The sequence below is a fragment of the Scyliorhinus canicula genome, chromosome 2, assembly GCF_902713615.1.
Source record: "Scyliorhinus canicula chromosome 2, sScyCan1.1, whole genome shotgun sequence".
Taxonomy (NCBI): Eukaryota; Metazoa; Chordata; class Chondrichthyes; order Carcharhiniformes; family Scyliorhinidae; genus Scyliorhinus; species Scyliorhinus canicula.
In genome coordinates this window covers 85,373,578-85,392,520 of record NC_052147.1, presented here as the reverse complement: position 1 = coordinate 85,392,520, position 18,943 = coordinate 85,373,578, and the positions used below count along the sequence as shown (strand labels likewise).

The 18,943-nt window shown below is 50.0% G+C and overlaps 1 protein-coding gene across 7 annotated transcripts in view; it reads right to left on the bottom strand.

Moving 5' to 3' along the window:
* The window catches only part of paplna (papilin a, proteoglycan-like sulfated glycoprotein), a 324,761-nt gene that overhangs the window by 29,624 nt on the left and 276,194 nt on the right, over positions 1-18,943 (bottom strand). For all 7 annotated transcript variants that reach the window (XM_038781804.1, XM_038781766.1, XM_038781791.1 and 4 more), the window contains 2 exons: positions 6,684-6,821; positions 5,893-6,020 (listed from right to left, as the gene is read on the bottom strand). In XM_038781804.1, the coding sequence (XP_038637732.1) occupies positions 5,893-6,020; positions 6,684-6,821 (266 nt within the window). The remainder of the gene's footprint in view (positions 1-5,892; positions 6,021-6,683; positions 6,822-18,943) is intronic.

Sequence of the window (18,943 nt, the reverse complement as noted above, 5' to 3'; positions counted from 1 at the left end):
AAGAGATTGCTGAGCCTTTGGCTTTGATTTTTAGGTCATCATTGGCTACAGGAATAGTGCCAGAGGACTGGAGGATAGCAAATGTGGTCCCTTTGTTCAAGAAGGGAAGTAGAGATAACCCCGGTAACTATAGGCTAGTGAGCCTAACGTCTGTGGTGGGTAAAGTCTTGGAGAGGATTATAAAAGATACGATTTATAATCATCTAGATAGGAATAATATGATTAGGGATAGTCAGCATGGTTTTGTGAAGGGTAGGTCATGCCTCACAAACCTTATCGAGTTCTTTGAGAAGGTGACTGAACAGGTAGACGAGGGTAGAGCAGTTGATGTGGTGTATATGGATTTCAGTAAAGCATTTGATAAGGTTCCCCACGGTCGGCTATTGCAGAAAATACGGAGGCTGGGGATTGAGGGTGATTTAGAGATGTGGATCAGAAATTGGCTAGTTGAAAGAAGACAGAGAGTGGTAGTTGATGGGAAATGTTCAGAATGGAGTTCAGTTACGAGTGGCGTACCACAAGGATCTGTTCTGGGGCCGTTGCTGTTTGTCATTTTTATAAATGACCTAGAGGAGGGCGCAGAAGGATGGGTGAGTAAATTTGCAGACGACACTAAAGTCGGTGGAGTTGTAGACAGTGCGGAAGGATGTTGCAGGTTACAGAGGGACATAGATAAGCTGCAGAGCTGGGCTGAGAGGTGGCAAATGGAGTTTAATGTGGAGAAGTGTGAGGTGATTCACTTTGGAAAGAATAACAGGAATGCGGAATATTTGGCTAATGGTAAAATTCTTGGTAGTGTTGATGAGCAGAGGGATCTCGGTGTCCATGTACATAGATCCCTGAAAGTTGCCACCCAGGTTGATAGGGTTGTGAAGAAGGCCTATGGTGTGTTGGCCTTTATTGGTAGAGGGATTGAGTTCCGGAGCCATGAGGTCATGTTGCAGTTGTACAAAACTCTAGTACGGCCGCATTTGGAGTATTGCGTACAGTTCTGGTCGCCTCATTATAGGAAGGACGTGGAAGCTTTGGAACGGGTGCAGAGGAGATTTACCAGGATGTTGCCTGGTATGGAGGGAAAATCTTATGAGGAAAGGCTGATGGACTTGAGGTTGTTTTCGTTAGAGAGAAGAAGGTTAAGAGGTGACTTAATAGAGGCATACAAAATGATCAGAGGGTTAGATAGGGTGGACAGTGAGAGCCTTCTCCCGCGGATGGAGGTGGCTAGCACGAGGGGACATAGCCTTAAATTGAGGGGTAATAGATATAGGACAGAGGTCAGAGGTGGGTTTTTTACGCAAAGAGTGGTGAGGCTGTGGAATGCCCTACCTGCAACAGTAGTGAACTCGCCAACATTGAGGGCATTTAAAAGTTTATTGGATAAGCATATGGATGATAATGGCATAGTGTAGGTTAGATGGCCTTTAGTTTTCTTCCATGTCGGTGCAACATCGAGGGCCGAAGGGCCTGTACTGCGCTGTATCGTTCTATGTTCTATGGTGCAGACGCAATGGGCTGAATGGCCTCCTTCAGTACTGTAACTTTTCTATGGTTTTAGGTTTTTAGTAATCTTTATTAGTGTCACAAGTAGGCTTCACTGCAATGAAGTTACTGTAAAAATGCCCACGTCGCCACATTCCGGCACCTGTTCAGCTACACCAAGGGAGAATTCAAATGTCCAAATCACCTAACAGCACATCTTTCGGGACTTGTGGGAGGAAACCAGAGCACCCGGAGGAAACCCACGAAACACGGGGAGAACGTGCAGGCTCCGCACAGACATTGACCCAAGCCAGGAATCGAACCCGGGTCCCTGGCTCCATGAAGGAATTGCAAACCAATGTAAAAACCTTTGACCTTAAGTTCCACCACCATCCTTTCCACTGGTCCCACATTATTGTGAGCAACACAGACGTATTCCCCTGCATCGCTAGGCACTACAGAGGTAAAGCGTAAAGACTGGTCGTCCAGTTGAGTGAGGCGAGGCCTGGTTGCCAGTCCCAACCATGTGCCGTTTCTCTCCCAGAACACCTGCGGTCTTGGCAGTCCTTCAGCCAGGCAGGGCAGCTGTGCTGAGAACCCAACCTGAGCTTCATTCACAGACAAACTTGGTTGGATGTGAGTAGCAGCTGGACACAGGGAACAGCAGAAGAGACAAATCAAATATTCAATGTCCAATGTTCCCAAAGAGAATCATCTGAGATTATAGAAACAAATTGACCAGCTTTGTCAATCAACATCATTCAGCTTTTTTGAAAAAACAATAGTGATCTAAAGAATTTACTCTCCACAGCCCAGGGACAGGACTTCATTAACCAGGGTCTCCTCATTCAGGTATTGAAGAGTTTGCAGAATCTTACAGTAAATGACGAGGCCATTCAGCCCATCTTTTCTGTGCCAGCTCTTTGAAAGAACAATCCAATTAGTTCCACGCCCCTGGCTCTGTTCCAAAGAGAACAGTCCCAATTTTACCAACCTCTCATCATAACTGCTAACATCCCAATGAATTACTCTGTACCCTTTCAATGCCCGTTATATATTTCCAGAAGTGAGGTGCTGAGAATTGTCACAATATTCCAGTGATTAATAAAGTTCCAGTATGATCGCTTTGATTTTATATTCTATTCCTTTAGTTATAAAGCCAGTAGCCCATATGCTTCTTTAACTGTCTTATTAACTTTGACGGATTTGTGTAGAGGGACACAGAAAAAACAGAAGCAGGAGGAGACCATTCGGCGTTTGAGCCTGCTCTGCCATTCATTATGGTCATGGCTGATCATCAAGTTCAATACCCTGATTCTGCCTTCCCTCCATATCCCTTGAGCCCCAAGAGCTATATCTAATTCCTTCTTGAAATTACACAACGTTTTGGCCTCAACTACTTTGTGGTAGCGAACTCCACAGCTTCACCACTCTCTGGGTGAAGACATTTTTCCTCACCTCAGTCCTTAAAGGTTTACTTTAAAGTTTACCTTATCCTCAAACTATGACCCCTAGTTTTGGACACCTCCATCATCGGGAACATTCTTTCTGAATCTATCCTGTCTAATCCTGTTTGAATTTTATAAGTTTTTATGAGATCCACTCTCACCCTTCTAAACTCTAATGAGTATAACCCTAACCAATTTAGTCTCTCCTCATATGACAGCCTAGGAATCAGCCAGGTAAACCTTCGCTGCTCTCCCTCCATAGCAAGAACATCCTTCCTCAGATAAGGACACCAAAACTGCACACAATACTCCAGGTGTGGCCTCATCAGTACCCTACACAAATGTAGTAAAGCATCACTATTCCTATTCTCAAATCCTCTTGCAATGAAGGCCAACATACCATTTGCCTTCTTTACTGCCTGCTTGCACCTGCATGCTTAATTTCAGCGGCTGGAATACAAGGAGACCCAGGTCTCGTTGCACATTCCCTCCTCTCAATCAACAGCCTCTCAGATAATAATCTGCCTTCCTGTTTTTTCTACCGAAGCAACTAACCTCGCATTTATCCACATTACACTGCACCTGCCATGCTAGTGCCCACTCACTCAGCCTGTTCAAATCCCGCTGAAGCATCTCTACATCTTCCTTACAGCTCATGCTCCCACCCAACTTTGTATCTTCTGCAAATTTGGAGATAATGAGCTGGATTCTCCATTGGCAGGATCCTCCGGATTACCAGCAGCGCAATCATGACCGTGGATTTCCCGACAGTGTGAGGGTGCTCACATTGGGAAACCTCATTGGCTGGCTGCCGGGACAGAGAATCCCGCTGCCGGTGGAGGCGGTCCGCACCAGAAAACGGAGGCAGCAAAACGGAGAATCCCGCCCAATACATTTAGTTCCCTCATCCAAATCATTAATATATAATGTGAACAGGTGGGGTCCCAGCACAGACCTCTGCGGTACCCACTAGTCTGCCTGGTAATCAGAAAAGGATCCATTTATTTCAACTTTTTGCTTCCTGTGTGCTAACCAGCTTTTTATCCAACTCAAGACACTACCCGTAATCCCATACGCTTTAACTTTACATATTAATCTGCTATGTGAGACATTGTCGAAAACATTCTAAATGTCTAAATAAACCACATCCACCGGTTCTCCCTGGTCAACTCTACTAGTTACATTTTCAAAGAAATCTACTAGATTTGTCAAGCATGCTTTTTCTTTCTTAAATCCATGCTGACTTTGTCTGATTACACCACTGCTTTCCAAATGCTGTGCTATGAAATCCTTGATAAAATTTCCTTCAGCTCCTCACTAAAACTTGTGTTTCTCAGAACCTTCGGTACATTATTCATGTCTTCCTTTGTGAAGACAGAAACAAAGTACGAACTTAGTTCCCCAACCATGTCATTGTTCCCTGTTATGAATTCCCCCGTTTCTGACTGTATGGGGGCCTACATTAGTTATTAATTTTTTTCTCTTCACATACCTATAGAAACCTATGTTCCTCGCTAGTTTACTTTAAAATTATACTTTCCCCTTCTTTATCAGTCCCTTGGTGTGCCTTTGCTGAATTTTAAATCGTTCCCAATCCTGTGTCATCTCCACATTTTCAAAATCATGTGATTTGCAGTAATGCTGTCTTCCCCAAAGTGCATCACGTCACACTTTTGCACTGACGACCCTCCGCCACGCTTCTGCCCATTTCACTATCTTATCTACCATCCTAAAATCTACAAAATCTAGATAAACATAGAACATACAGTGCAGAAGGAGGCCATTAGGCCTATCAAATCTGCACCGACCCACTTAAGCCCTCACTTCCACCTTATCCCCATAACCCAATAACCCCTCCTAACCTTTTGGTTAGCTTTTAATTTTACTGGACTCACAGGTTTCATGATTAGCACAAGTTTGATCCAGAACACAAGAACGTAAAAAAAAGTGTTGACGAGTTCACCGAGTGAGTGTCAATGATCTGATCGTGTTTCCCAGGACACAAATACTTGTGATCAATGTTATGTTCTGATTAGGAAAATGCACACCAGTGTAAACAAACCAAAATAAGCTTTTCAAATAACTAAATCAAAATATGATCAAGGGGAGCAGAGGTACATCAAAACTGCCTGTGCAGTTAGTTTAACAATGAGAGCAATTTACATCAAATATCAGGAAGACATTTTACAGAAGGGGAGTGATGAGCTCTGAAATAATCCACCAAACTGATTGGTAAGAGTGCAGAATACAGCAGTGTTCAAAGCACAGGTGGAATACTAAGGGGATCATAGAATCTCTACAATGCAGAAGGAGGCCATTTTGCCTATCAAGCCTGCACCAACCCTCCAAAAGATCACTCTACCTAGGCCATCTCCCACACACTATCCCCATAACCCCACCTAACCTTTGGACGCTAAGGGCAATTTAGCATGGCCAATCCACCCAACCTGCACATCTTTGGACTGTGGGAGGAAACCGGAGCACCCGGAGGAAACCCACACAGACACGGGGAGAAAGTGCAGACTCCGCACAGACAGTGATCCGAGGCCAGATTGAACCTGGATCCCTGGCACCATGAGGCAGCAGTGCTAACCATGTGCTGACATGGCTTCTAACAGCCAAATGATGTTTTGATTCTTACTCTTCCTATGTTCATACTTGTGCAGGGATTGAAGGTAACCCGTGAGAATCATAGATAAAGAACATTTACACAGGATTGTTTATTAGACAAAAATAGTGTGCTTTTCAGGATAGTTTCTTCTAGGAATGACCCATTATTAATACATTCATATCACATTCATACAAGACTGAACTGTCCATTATCTTAAAAATAATTTATAGTACCATTGAGGAGGAGTATAAATGAGTATGTTAAGTGTTTGTGCTCTAATGTTACAACACCAAGAATCTCTTGCTCTTTCAGCTTTAGTGTTTCAGATCAAAGCTCCCAATCCACAAACAGTACCTTGAACAGTAAGTTGAACGTGACGGAAATCCTGATCACGTCCATTGGATGCGCGACATGTGTACAATCCAGCATCTTGGTCTTGAACCCAGTTGATCTTTAATGACCCATCTGAGTGCATGATGTGTCTATATGTGAGAAAGAGCAAAATGAATCCCTTTAACAGGTTAGTAAAAGCAGCTCAGGAGACAACTATCCCTTCCAATTCCAGATCAGTACTGAGGGAGTGTTGCAGTCAGAGGTGCGATCTTTCAGAAGAGATGTTAAGCTGTGGTCCCAATACCCCCTGAGGTGGATGTAAAAAATTATTTTGCATTGAAGAGCAATGGAATTTACTGCCATAACCTGGTCAATATTTATCCCTCCACCAACATCTCTACAATGTTATCCGGTCATCATTATGTTGCTAAATGTGGGAGCATGCTTTGCATAAATTGTTGCTGTATTTCTCACATGACAAATAGGAACTATACTCCAAAATGCACCATTAGCTGTAAAGCACTTTGGAACATCCAGAGGTCATGGAACAGGGATATGAAAGCATGTCCATTCTATTGACCGTCGTCCCTCAACTGACAAGCTGAGTAAAAACTTAAGTGAACAATTATCAAATACTCCCCATTCAACACAGCAGTTGTACTTCAGGAATAATGTCCATATCATCCGGGGAAAGGTTGCATGAAGGGAGCTGAGATAGACATTCTCGCATTTAGAACACGGAACTCTAGAATTCTAGAAGAAGCTCTCCAGCCAGAGCTATTATCAGCTCAGCCCTTTTAACTTACACTAACCTCACTGAATATAATGGCCTTCCATCTCTGTGCCATTCAACAGTACGAGAGGGGGAAGCATCGACCCTGCACAATAACCTCACGGTTTGTCCTGGCCTTGCATCCACTGAGGAAGGATCACCTCTTTCTATATTTAACCTGGCAGAGGAAATAAAGTTCATTAAATCTTAGATTTATAAAACAATTCAAATACAGTTCAAATGTTGCTTCTAAATTGGATAATGACCGTCAGGTGATTTTAAAAATGATGCCAATTGTTCTGTACTGACACGGTACTACCAATATAAAATATATATCAAAATCTCCTGTGGTGATGTACATGGGTAGTCCAGTGTGTTATTTTATACAGACCATGTGGTACTTTGCAATGTAGAATGTGCAATTCTGCAGCCAAGTTGTCCTTTTGAAGGCTGCAAAGTCTAAGGGCTGTGTTCTCTAATTCTGCGGCTATTTCTGCAGGATCGGTCAGGTTGTACAATCAGAAAGTCGGTGCCTGCGGCGGCCGCGAATATGGCGCCGGCTGTGCGCCGACCCGGCTTGCCAAAGACCGTCCCCCCCGTCACTACCCTCGCCACCCCCGGACCACCCCCCATCAATCCCCCCAGCCCCCGCCGAAGTCCCCTCTCTCTTCCCCCCCCCCCCGCCAGCAGAATGGCTCCTCCCCAGACTGTGGCGCTGCTGGACACAGTCCGCAGCCGCCACGTGAGGACTCCGAAAGTTGCGAGGACACGCGCGCCACACCGTTGGGGACTCGGACCATCAGGGGTGGAGCATCGTGGTAGGGCCTCAGGTGACGTCCTGAGGCCATCCAGACAGTGTGCGCCGTACTCCCCGCATACGCTGTATTTGAGGGGGTGGAGCATCGCAAAAACAGCACCGCCCCCGATTCCAGCATAAACATGGATTTTTCGGCCGATCGCCGAACACGATTTCGGCATTGGCGGTCGGAGAATCCCGCCCTAAATGCTGTTAAGTAAACACGCATGAGGGGACTTCCGGTGGCGGCGATAGAACATAGAACAGTACAGCACAGAACAGGCCCTTCAGCCCTCGATGTTGTGCCGAGCAATGATCACCCTACTTAAACCCACGTAACCCGTATACCCGTAACCCAACAATCCCCCCAATAACCTTACATTACGGGCAATTTAGCATGGCCAATCCACCTAACCCGCACATCTTTGGACTGTGGGAGGAAACCGGAGCACCCGGAGGAAACCCACGCACACACGGGGAGGACGTGCAGACTCCACACAGACAGTGACCCAGCCGGGAATCGAACCTGGGACCCTGGAGCTGTGAAGCATTGATGCTAACCACCATGCTACTCGCGATGATGTAGTAAGCCGCGCATTTGGGAGCTCCCGATTTAAACGGACTTTTCGGCTCTTTTAAGAGCCCAAAACGGAGTTTCTTCAACGTCTCCTGGTGGGAGAAGGTGTTGTGATCAACTATCTCCACATTTAATGCATCGAACTCGGAGTGGAACACGGAAAAAAACGGCAGCAGCTCCCCAGAAAAAACGGGGGAAGGATTTCAAAATGGCGGCCGGCGGAGCACCAGAGGAGTGGAGGCTGTGGGCGCAGGAGCAGCAAGCTGCTCTCCTGCACTGTTTTGCAGATTTTAAGGCTGAGCTGCTGAGCTCTCTGCAGGAAACAAACAAAAAGCTTTTGGAGATCCAGACGACCCAGGGTGCTGCCATCCAGGCGTTGCAGGAGCAGGCCACTGCACGAGAGGAGGAGGCCATGGTCCTCGTGAGTAAGGTGGAGGGGCATGAGGCATTCCATAAGAAGTGGCAAGACCGCTTCGAGGAGCTTGATCTCCGCATGAGGCGGAAGAATCTGAGGATCTTGGGCCTTGCGGAGGGTCTGGAGGGGTCGGATCTGACAACCTACGTGGCCAGGATGCTGAACACGTTGGTGGGGGCAGAGTCTTTCAGTCTGCCCCTGGAGCTGGAGGGAGCCCACAGAGTACTGGCCAGGAGGCCCAAGGAGAATGAACCCCCGCGTGCGGTGCTGGTGAGGTTTCACCGCTTCAGCGATTGGGAGTGTGTGCTGCGCTGGGCCAAGAGGGTAAAGAGCAGCAATTGGGAGAATACGGGTAGTACGGATCTACCAGGATTGGAGTGCGGTGGTGGCTAAGCGGCGGTCCGGGTTTAATCGGATGAAGGAGGTGCTCCACAAGAAGAAAATAAAATTCGGAATGTTGCAGCCTGCGCGCTTGTGGGTAACTTATTTGGAGAGGCATTACTATTTTGATTCCCTGGAGGAGGCGTGGGCCTTTGTGCTGACGGAGAAGCTGGACTCGAACTAGGGGTTGGGTGTTGCGGGGTCGGTTGTAATGTTTTATTGCTGGTTTTTGCTGTTGCTGTATTTTTTCTGTACTTTTGTAATTTTGATATGGTTATTTATTTGGGTTTTGTTCTGTTTTCTGTTGGGGGGCATGGTTTGAGTTTTGTATTTTGCGGGGGGGGGTTTGGGGGTTTGTTGTTTTCTGTATGGGGTTGGGGTATGGAGTGGGGCTGGTATTTGGGAGTTGCGTCAGAAGGGTGTGGTGGGGCAGTGCGAAAGCGTGGGCTTTCCTCTGGTTTCCCGCGTTGCGGGGCTGGAGGGGTGGAGATGGCGGGGGGGGCGGGGCCTTTACTGGCTCCTTCCCATGCTGGAGCGGTGCCTTGAGGAGTGACGGGGGGGGGGGGGGGACTATCCCACTTTGGGAGGGGTTGGGTTTTGGCGGGAGTTTCCAGGGTCAGCAGAAGTTAGCTGACCCACGGAAGTACAATGGAGGACGGGTCGCGGCTAGGAGGGTTCCTAGCCTGGGGGGGGGGGAATACCGGGTTGCTGCTGGTAGGGTCAGGAAGGAGCTGGCGTGGGCCGGGGGGACAGAGGTGAGGTGCTGTCGCCGTGGGGACTGGGTCGGGCGGGGGGTGCTGGCCTGGGGCGGGCAGTCGACGGGCTATGGCTAGTCGGCGGGGGACGGGGCATCTCGCCCTCTGATCCGGTTCGTCACCTGGAATGTGAGAGGACTGCATGGGCCAGTGAAGCGGTCTAGGGTACTTGCTCATCTGAGGGGGCTAAAGGCAGATGTGGCAATGCTTCAGGAGAGCCATCTGAAGGTGGTGGACCAGGTCCGTCTGAGGAAGGGGTGGGTGGGGCAGGTTTTCCACTCCAGGTTGGATGTGAAGAACCGGGGGGGTGGCGATTCTGGTGGGGAAAAATGTGTCGTTTGAGGCATCTGAGGTGGTGGCGGATAAGGGGGGTAGGTTTGTTATGGTAAGGGGCAGGCTACAGGGAGAGAAGGTGGTACTTGTTAGTGTGTATGCCCCAAATTGGGATGATGCGGGCTTTATGAAGCGTATGCTGGGACGTGTCCCGGATCTAGAGGCGGGAGGTCTGATTATGGGTGGGGACTTCAATGCGGTGTTGGATCCTTCACTGGATTGGTCCAGTTCAAGGACGGGTAGGAGGCCGGCGGCGGCCAAGGTGCTGAGGGGCTTTATGGACCAGATGGGATGGGTGGATCCATGGAGGTTTGTGAGGCCGAGGGCACGGGAGTATTCCTTTTTCTCCCACGTACATAGGGTTTATTCTCGGATAGACTTCTTCGTGGTGAGTAGGGGACTGATTCCGAGAGTGGAGGAGGCCGAGTATTCGGCCATTGCAATCTCCGACCACGCTCCGCATAGGATGGATTTGGAGATGGGGGAGGTGCGGGACCAGCGCCCGTTGTGGCGGTTGGATGTGGGGTTGTTGGCGGAGGAGGAGGTGTGCAGGAGGGTCCAGGCAAGTATTGAGGGGTACCTCGAGGCAAATGATACGGGGGAAGTCCGGGTGGGGATGGTCTGGGAAGCCCTGAAGGCAGTGATTCGTGGGGAGCTGATATCCATCCAGGCTCACAGGGAGAGGAGTGAGAGGGATAGACTGGTGGGGAAGATCCTGGAGGTAGATAGGAGGTACGCAGAGGCACCAGAGGAGGGATTGTTGGGGGAGAGGCGCAGCCTACAGGCTAAATTTGATTTGTTGACAACTAGAAAGGCGGAGGCACAGTGGAGGAAGGCACAAGGGGCAGTGTATGAACATGGTGAAAAGGCGAGTAGGATGCTGGCTCATCAGCTCCGCAAGCGGGATGCGGCTAGGGAAATTGCTGGAGTGAGAGATAACAGTGGGAATGTGGTGCGGAAGGGGGTAGAGGTGAATGATGTCTTCAAGGACTTTTACGGGGAACTGTACCGGTCGTAGCCAACGGTGGAGAGGAGGGGAATGGAGAGTTTTCTCGATGGGCTATCTTTCCCGAAGGTGCAGGAGGAGGGGTTGGGGGCACCGATTGAGCTGGAGGAGCTGGTTAAGGGGATCGGGCAGATGCAGTCAGGGAAGGCGCCAGGGCCGGATGGGTTCCCGGTGGAGTTTTATAAAAAGTTTGTGGACCTAGTGGGCCCCCTGTTGGTGCGGACACTCAATGAGGTATGGGAGGGGGGGACTTTGCCCCCGATGATGTCGCGGGCGCTGATTTCTTTCATCTTAAAGAGGGACAAGGACCCCCAGCAGTGTGGTTCGTACAGGCCCATATCTCTCCTTAATGTGGATGCCAAGGTGCTGGCAAAGATCCTGGCCACGAGGATAGAGGACTGTGTGCCAGGGGTTGTACACGAGGACCAGACAGGTTTTGTTAAGGGAAGGCAGCTGAACACGAATGTGCGGAGGTTGTTGAATGTCATCATGATGCCGGCGATTGAGGGGGAGGCTGAGATAGTGGTGGCGCTGGATGCGGAGAAGGCCTTCGATAGGGGTTTGGTACGTTTCGGCGTAGCCCATTCGGCGTGGCCGATTCGGCGTCAGGGAAATAATTGGCTGATTCGGCGTGGCCGTTCAGGCGTCAGGACATTTCAGCGTCACTTTTTAAAATATTTTAAAAACCTCCCATTCCCCTCTCAGGAGCAAAGGTGAAATGGTTCCAAGGTTTTGAATAAACCTTTTAAACCTTGGGGGTGGGGGGGTGCTGTTCCCCTGAACCAGGCCGCCTGTCCGCTTCACCTCGCCGGCTGCTGTCCCCCTGAACTGGGCCGCCTGTCCGCTTCACCTCGCCGGCTGCTGTCCCCCTGAACTGGGCCGCCTGTCCGCTTCACCTCGCCGGCTGCTGTCCCCCTGAACTGGGCCGCCTGTCCGCTTCACCTCGCCGGCTGCTGTCCCCCTGAACTGGGCCGCCTGTCCGCTTCACCTCGCCGGCTGCTGTCCCCCTGAACTGGGCCGCCTGTCCGCTTCTGCTCGCCGGCTGCTGTCCCCCTGAACTGGGCCGCCTGTCCGCTTCACCTCGCCGGCTCCTTCCGGAGTCACCCACTGCTCATGTGCAAACCAGGGACAGCCTCTAAAGCGGGAGAGAAATGCTGCGCATCCTAGAACTAAGAGCAAGAGCAAGACCGATATTAAATGTCTGCTCATTGCACTAACCTGTCTTTCTGAAGCCTGTCCCGCCGCCGAAAAATTCCTCCACCGAAAAATTCCTCCGCCGAAAGGGCTACGCCGAATGGGCCACGTCGAAACGTCCCATCCCCCTTCGATAGAGTGGAGTGGGGGTACTTGTGGGAGGTGTTGGGGAGGTTTGGATTTGGTGAAGGGTTTATTAGATGGGTGAGGCTACTGTATGAGGCCCCGATGGCGTGTGTGGCCACGAATGGGAGGAGGTCGGAGTACTTCCGGCTTTACCGAGGGACCAGGCAGGGTTGCCCCCTGTCCCCCTTGTTGTTTGCACTGGCAATCGAGCCGCTGGCGATGGCGTTGAGGGATTCAGGAAGTTGGATGGGTTTGGTGCGGGGTGGGGAGGAACATAGGGTGTCGTTGTATGCCGATGACCTGCTACTGTATGTGGCGGACCCAGTGGGAGGGATGCCGGGAGTGATGGAGTTGCTAGCTGAGTTTGGGACCTTTTCAGGCTATAAACTAAATCTAGGCAAGAGTGAGGTGTTTGTGGTGCACCCTGGGGACCAGGAGGGAATTGGTAGGCTCCCGCTTAAGAGGGCAGGGGAGAGTTTTAGGTACCTGGGGGTGCAGGTGGCCAGTGACTGGGGGAACTCTTCACAAGCGTAATTTCACCAGGCTTGTGGATCAGATGGAGGAGGAATGCAAAAGGTGGGACATGTTGCCATTGTCGTTGGCGGGTAGGGTGCAGTCCGTCAAAATGACGGTGCTTCCGAGGTTCTTGTTCCTCTTTCAGTGCCTGCCCATATTCGTACCCAGGGCCTTCTTTAGGAGGGTGACTAGCAGTATTTTGAGCTTTGTGTGGGTGCACGGAACTCCGAGAGTGAAGAGGGTTTTCCTGGAGAGAGGGAGGGATAGAGGCGGGCTGGCGCTGCCCAACCTTTTGGGGTAATATTGGGCGGCCAATGTGTCAATGGGGGGGGGGGGGGGGGGGGGGGGGGGGGGGAAAGAATGGAGATGGCATCTTGTAGAGGTACAAGCCTGGGTGCCTTGGTAACGGCGCCGTTGCCGCTCTCTCCTAAGAGGTATACCACGAGCCCGGTGGTGGCGGCGACCCTAAGAATCTGGGGACAGTGGAGACGGCATAGGGAGGAAACAGGGGGCTCGATGGAGGCTCCATTAGGTGGAAATCATTGGTTCATCCCGGGGAACACTGATGGGGGATTTAGGGGGTGGTATAGGGTGGGCATCAGTAAATTGAGGGACCTGTTTATTGACGGGAGGTTTGCGGGCCTGGGAGAACTGGAAGATAAATTTGGGCTCCCCCAAGGGAACATGTTCAGATACTTGCAGGTAAAGGCATTTGCTAGGCGACAGGTGGAGGAATTTCCGTTGCTGCCCTAGCGTGGGGCGATGGACAGAGTGCTTTCGGGGGTGTGGGTCGGAGAGGGGAAGGTGTCTGACATTTATAAGGTAATGCAGGAGGTGGAGGAGTCGTCAGTGGAGGAGCTGAGGGCTAAATGGGAGGGGGAACTAGGGGAGCAGATAGAGGATGGGACTTAGGCGGATGCCTTGGAAAGGGTTAACTCTTCCTCTTCATGTGCGAGGCTTAGTCTCATCCAATTTAAGGTGCTGCACCGGGCCCATATGTCTGTGACTCGGATGAGTAGGTTCTTTGGGGGTGAGGACAGGTGCACCAGGCGTTCGGGGAGTCCAGCGAACCACGCCCATATGTTCTGGGCATGCCCGGCACTGGAAAAATTCTGGAAGGGGGTGGCGAGGACGGTGTCGAGGGTGGTTGGATCCAGGGTCAAACCAGGTTGGGGACTCGCGATTTTTGGAGTTGCGGCGGAGCCGGGAGTGCAGGAGGCGAAAGAGGCTGGTGTCCTGGCCTTTGCGTCCCTAGTAGCCCGACGAAGGATCTTGCTGCAGTGGAAGGATGCGAGGCCCCCAAATGTGGAGACCTGGATCAGTGACATGGCGGGATTTATAACATTGGAGAGGGTCAAATTTGCCCTGAGAGGATCAGTACGGGGGGGGGGGGGGGGGGTAAGAGGAGGGTGTTCTTTCTTTTTTCTATCTTTTTTTCTATGGTTATTTAATATTGTGTTAATTTAATTTGTTGTTAATATGTTTTGTTGTTCATTGAGGTTGGGCGAATGTTTATGACTGTTATTGTTATTGTTGGTATTTTATTGCTGTTCGTTGTTGTTATATAAATACAAAATTTTCCAATAAAAATTATTAAAAAGAAAAAACACGCATGAGGGGCAGCATTGGGACTCTAGCGCTGAGGACCCTGGTTTGAATCCCGGCCCTGGGTCACTGTCGGTGTGGAGTTTCCACATTCTCCCCATGTCTGCGTGGGTTTCACCCCCACAACCCAAAAGATGTGCAGGTGTATTGGCCACACTAAATTGGCCCTTCATTGGAAAATAAAAATAACTGGGTATTCTAAATTTATAAAAAAAAGTAAACACACGAGGTCTAGAGTGAGGCAACTTCAATGCAGAAATAACTGTTCCGGTGTAAGCTGACTTACTTCACCTTCCACTTTGAAATCAGAAATTGTGTTCATGTGGAGGGTAAATGCCAGGACGGACCGGTTGGACCGAACAAGCTGTTGTCTGGTAATTTCTACATAAGTCTATGTTAACTTGTCTGTTCTTTCTACTAATGCTCTATGATCTGCTGAGAGTTTCCAGCATTTCATGTCCTCTTTTCTGGAATATTCTGATGACCAGTGTATGAGAGATGCTGAGATTGACAGATTTTTGTTAGATAAGGGGACAAGGGGGTGGGAGTTGGTAGATTGGATTAAAGTACCGAACAGCCAGAATTTAACCAAATGACAGAACAGACACGGGGTGCTGAATAGTCTCATCCTGGTCAAATGCTTGTTGATGTATAACTGAGAGCAGTCAGAACACAGCTGTGTGCCAGACTAGGATAGCTGATATACCAGGCCAGTTTCACTCAGCGGTTCTTGGCTTCTGTGGTGTTCGACTGTTGAGTTTTATTTTCGATTGACAAGTATAAACAAAATGGATATCCTTGCATTGCATTTAACCTACTCTGCATTTGTCTTGGCAAATCCTAATGTGGACACCAGGGGCTGGATTCTCCGCTGTCGGGATTCTCCGTTGCGCCAGCAGCCCGGGGGATTTCCCAACGGTGTGGGACTGCCCACAATGGGAAACTCAGATCTCCAACCTCTGCTCCTGACACCATATACTGTTCGATGAGAATGCAAACGGGAGTACTAGGGGCTACGGTGTACTCGGTTTTCTGATCTGTGCTCCTGTCGGGTGAAGTTCAACATCGGGAGAGAAGCCGTACAATTTTGGTGTTTGAGTATAACAGTGTTTACCTGCCCAGCACTGGTGTCCATCAACTTGATGAGCACAAACTGAGAGGATCTTACAGGATAGGAGGAGGCCATTCAACTCCTCAAGCCTGTGACAACTCTTTGAAAAAGTTATCCAGTTAATCCCACCACCCTGTCCGGTTCACACAGCCTTCAACATTTTTCTTTTTCAAGTCTTTATCCAATCCACTTTTGAAAATGACTATTAAACCTGCTTCTGGCGCTCTTTCAGACAATGCATTTCAGATAACAACAACCCTCGGGGTAATTAAATTGTTTCCCTGCCATCTCTGCCCAAGAACAGAAGAAATAGGAGGAGTCGGCCATTTGGCCCCTCAATTGGCTCCATCATTCCACACGGTCACCACAGCTGATCTGGTTGTGCTCTTTCCTTCCTGTTGTGGAGAGGCCGGCGTTGGACTGGGGTGAGCACAGTAAGAAGTCTTACAACACCAGGTTAAAGTCCAACAGGTTTGTTTCAAACACGAGCTTTCGGAGCACTTCTCCTTCCTCAGGTGAATGAAGAGGTAGGTTCCAGAAACATATATATATAGACAAAGTCAAAGATGCAAGACAATTTGGGCTGGGATTGAACCCAGATCCTCGACGGCGTGAGACAGCAGTGCTAACCACTGCTCCACCTGTCACCCACTGTAATTCCCACCTGCCTCACTACGGCAGTGACAACGAATATGGTCCATGGAATGGAGGATGCTGACAACCCACTCTGTGATCAGCTCTGGTGTTCTGCATCGTTTGACAACATCTGACTCAGGCCCATGGTAGCACTTTCCAGCGTCCACCTGGGTGATCCCTGCATGCGAGCTGGCCATTCCATCACACAGTCCCAATGAACCCTTGAGGGGGCGGAGGTGGGGATGCAGTGCGGGGGGGGGGGGTGGTGGCTGGGGTTGAGAGGGAGGAGCAGGGAGGGCGATGTGCGATGTCTGTCCTGGGGGCCCCAGCCCACCTCCAACATCCGCCCGTCTCCCCCACCACCAACCCCCACATCGTCCTGTCCCGTCCCCCCAGCACTCCCTCTACAGCCAGCACAGCCCATCCCTCACGCCCTTCTGAAAGAGCAGGTTGGAACTTTTGTGCACAGATGTTTATTTTGAATATGACGGGGTGAACATCTATATAACAGTTTGTGCTCCAGCCCCTAATGGTATCTTGTGTGCTGCACCCGTGCCAACTTATCTGATGTCTATAGTGATCTTACGAGCCCGAACGTGACGTCGATGTGGATCCCCAGACAGTACATTGGGGGGGGGGGGGGAAATCTTGGGGGGGGTGGGGGGGGGGGGGGGAATCTTGGGGGGGATTCCCGCCCTGTGACCTGGTTCCCTTTGGGCAGCCATCTTTTGCCTGGGTGGGCCCGCAGTCACTCAGGTGCCGACCTCCGTCACGGTCACTGCCCTCTCTCTGGACCCACCGATCAGGTCTTGTGACCGCTGCTCCATGGCAGCATGGGACAGCAGGTCTGATGGTCTCCTTCCAGTCTTCTCTCGCTCTCTGTGGAGGAGGCAGAAAGCACACATTGACAGGCAGTCAGACCCATGCAGCATAGGGGGTGTGCAGCTGGTGAGCCTTGTGGCCAAGGCACCCGGCCATGGCGGGTGGGATGGGGGCTGGCATGTGGTGCAGGGTGCGGTGCAAGCAGACTGCTGGCGGTTGGGGTTCTGTCGTTCTGTCGACATCCGGGTTGGGGAGGGGGGCAGAGACGGTGTGTGGGACGGGGTCCTGGTGGTGGCGTACACCGCGCTCATGGACTCTGCCACCTGCATCCAGGCCCGTGTACCACAGCTGCCTTCCCACTCCAGAGAATAGGGTGGCCCTCCTCTCCTCCACGGCGTCCAGCAGGGTCTCGAGCTCTGCGTCCGTGAACTAGGGTGCTGCTCTCTGTGCTGCCGTCTTATTGGCTGGGATGAGTGTGTGTGGGGAATGGAGTGCTGATAGATGGAGTGTCAAGCTACAGCTTGTCAGCCTCTCGAGCGGCAGTCCCGACCCTGTCGAATTGGACACTGTTTTCCATTGGAATTGATCAAGTTCCAATGTAACCGGTTCTAGCCCATTAACGGATCATGAATTGCTCTGGGAAGAGCACTGATTCCATGGTTGTAGGAGTCCACCGATTCAATCCAGCCATCAACACTTAGCCTCTGAAACGGAGAATCACGCCCATGGTCCCTTCATCCAAGTCATTAAAATATACTATAAATAGTTCAGACAATTACAATTTAGTTATAATTTTCCAATTAGAAAATGTTAGAGAACCTAGTGGAGTGATATAATGACAACAATCTCTCCCTCACTGCCAGCTAAACAGCACTGGTCATTGACATCAGGAAGCAAAATATCGGACACACCCCTGCCTGCATCAACGGGGCCGAGGTGGAGATGGTTGACAGCTTTAAATTCCTCGGTGTGCACTTCATAAAAAATCTGTCCTGGTCCACCCACGTCGATGCTACCACCAAGAAAACACAACAGTGCCTATGCTTCCTCAGGCAACTAAGGATATTCAACATGTCCACACTGACTCTTACCAACTTTTACCAATGCACCACAGAAAGCATCCTATCTGGCTGCAACACGGCCTGGTATGGCAACTGCTCGGCCCAGGATCGCAAGAAACTTCAGAGAGTTGTGAACACCGCCCAGTCCATCACACGAACTTCCTCCCATCCATTGACTCCATCTACACCTCCCGCTGCCTTGGGAAAGTGGGCAAGCATAATCAAAGGCCCCTCCCACCCAGCTTACTCATTCTTCCAACTTCTTCCATTGGGCAGAAGATACAAAAGTCTGAGAACACACATGATCGGATTCAAAAACGGCTTCTTCCCAACTGTTACCAGACTCCTAATCGACCCTCGTATGGACTGATCTGATTAATACTACATGACTGTGTGCTTCACCCCGATGCCGGTGTCTATGTTGTTACATTGTGTACCTTGTGTTGCCCTAATATCTATTTTCTTTTCTTTTCATGTAGTAAATGATCTGTTTGAGCTGCTCGCAGAAAAATACTTTACATTTTACCTCAGTACACATGACAATTAACAAATCCATTCCAATCCAATGACCCATTGATGACAATTCTGTTTCTTGTAAGACTCAGAAGACTTCCCACGTCTAGAACATAGAACATAGAACGATACAGCGCAATACAGGCCCTTCGGCCCTCGATGTTGCACCGACATGGAAAAAAACTAAAGGCCATCTAACCTACACTATGCCCTTATCATCCATATGCTTATCCAATAAACTTTTAAATGCCCTCAATGTTGGCGAGTTCACTACTGTTGCAGGTAGGGCATTCCACAGCCTCACCACTCTTTGCGTAAAAAACCCACCTCTGACCTCTGTCCTATATCTATTACCCCTCAATTTAAGGCTATGTCCCCTCGTGCTAGCCACCTCCATCCGCGGGAGAAGGCTCTCGCTGTCCACCCTATCTAACCCTCTGATCATTTTGTATG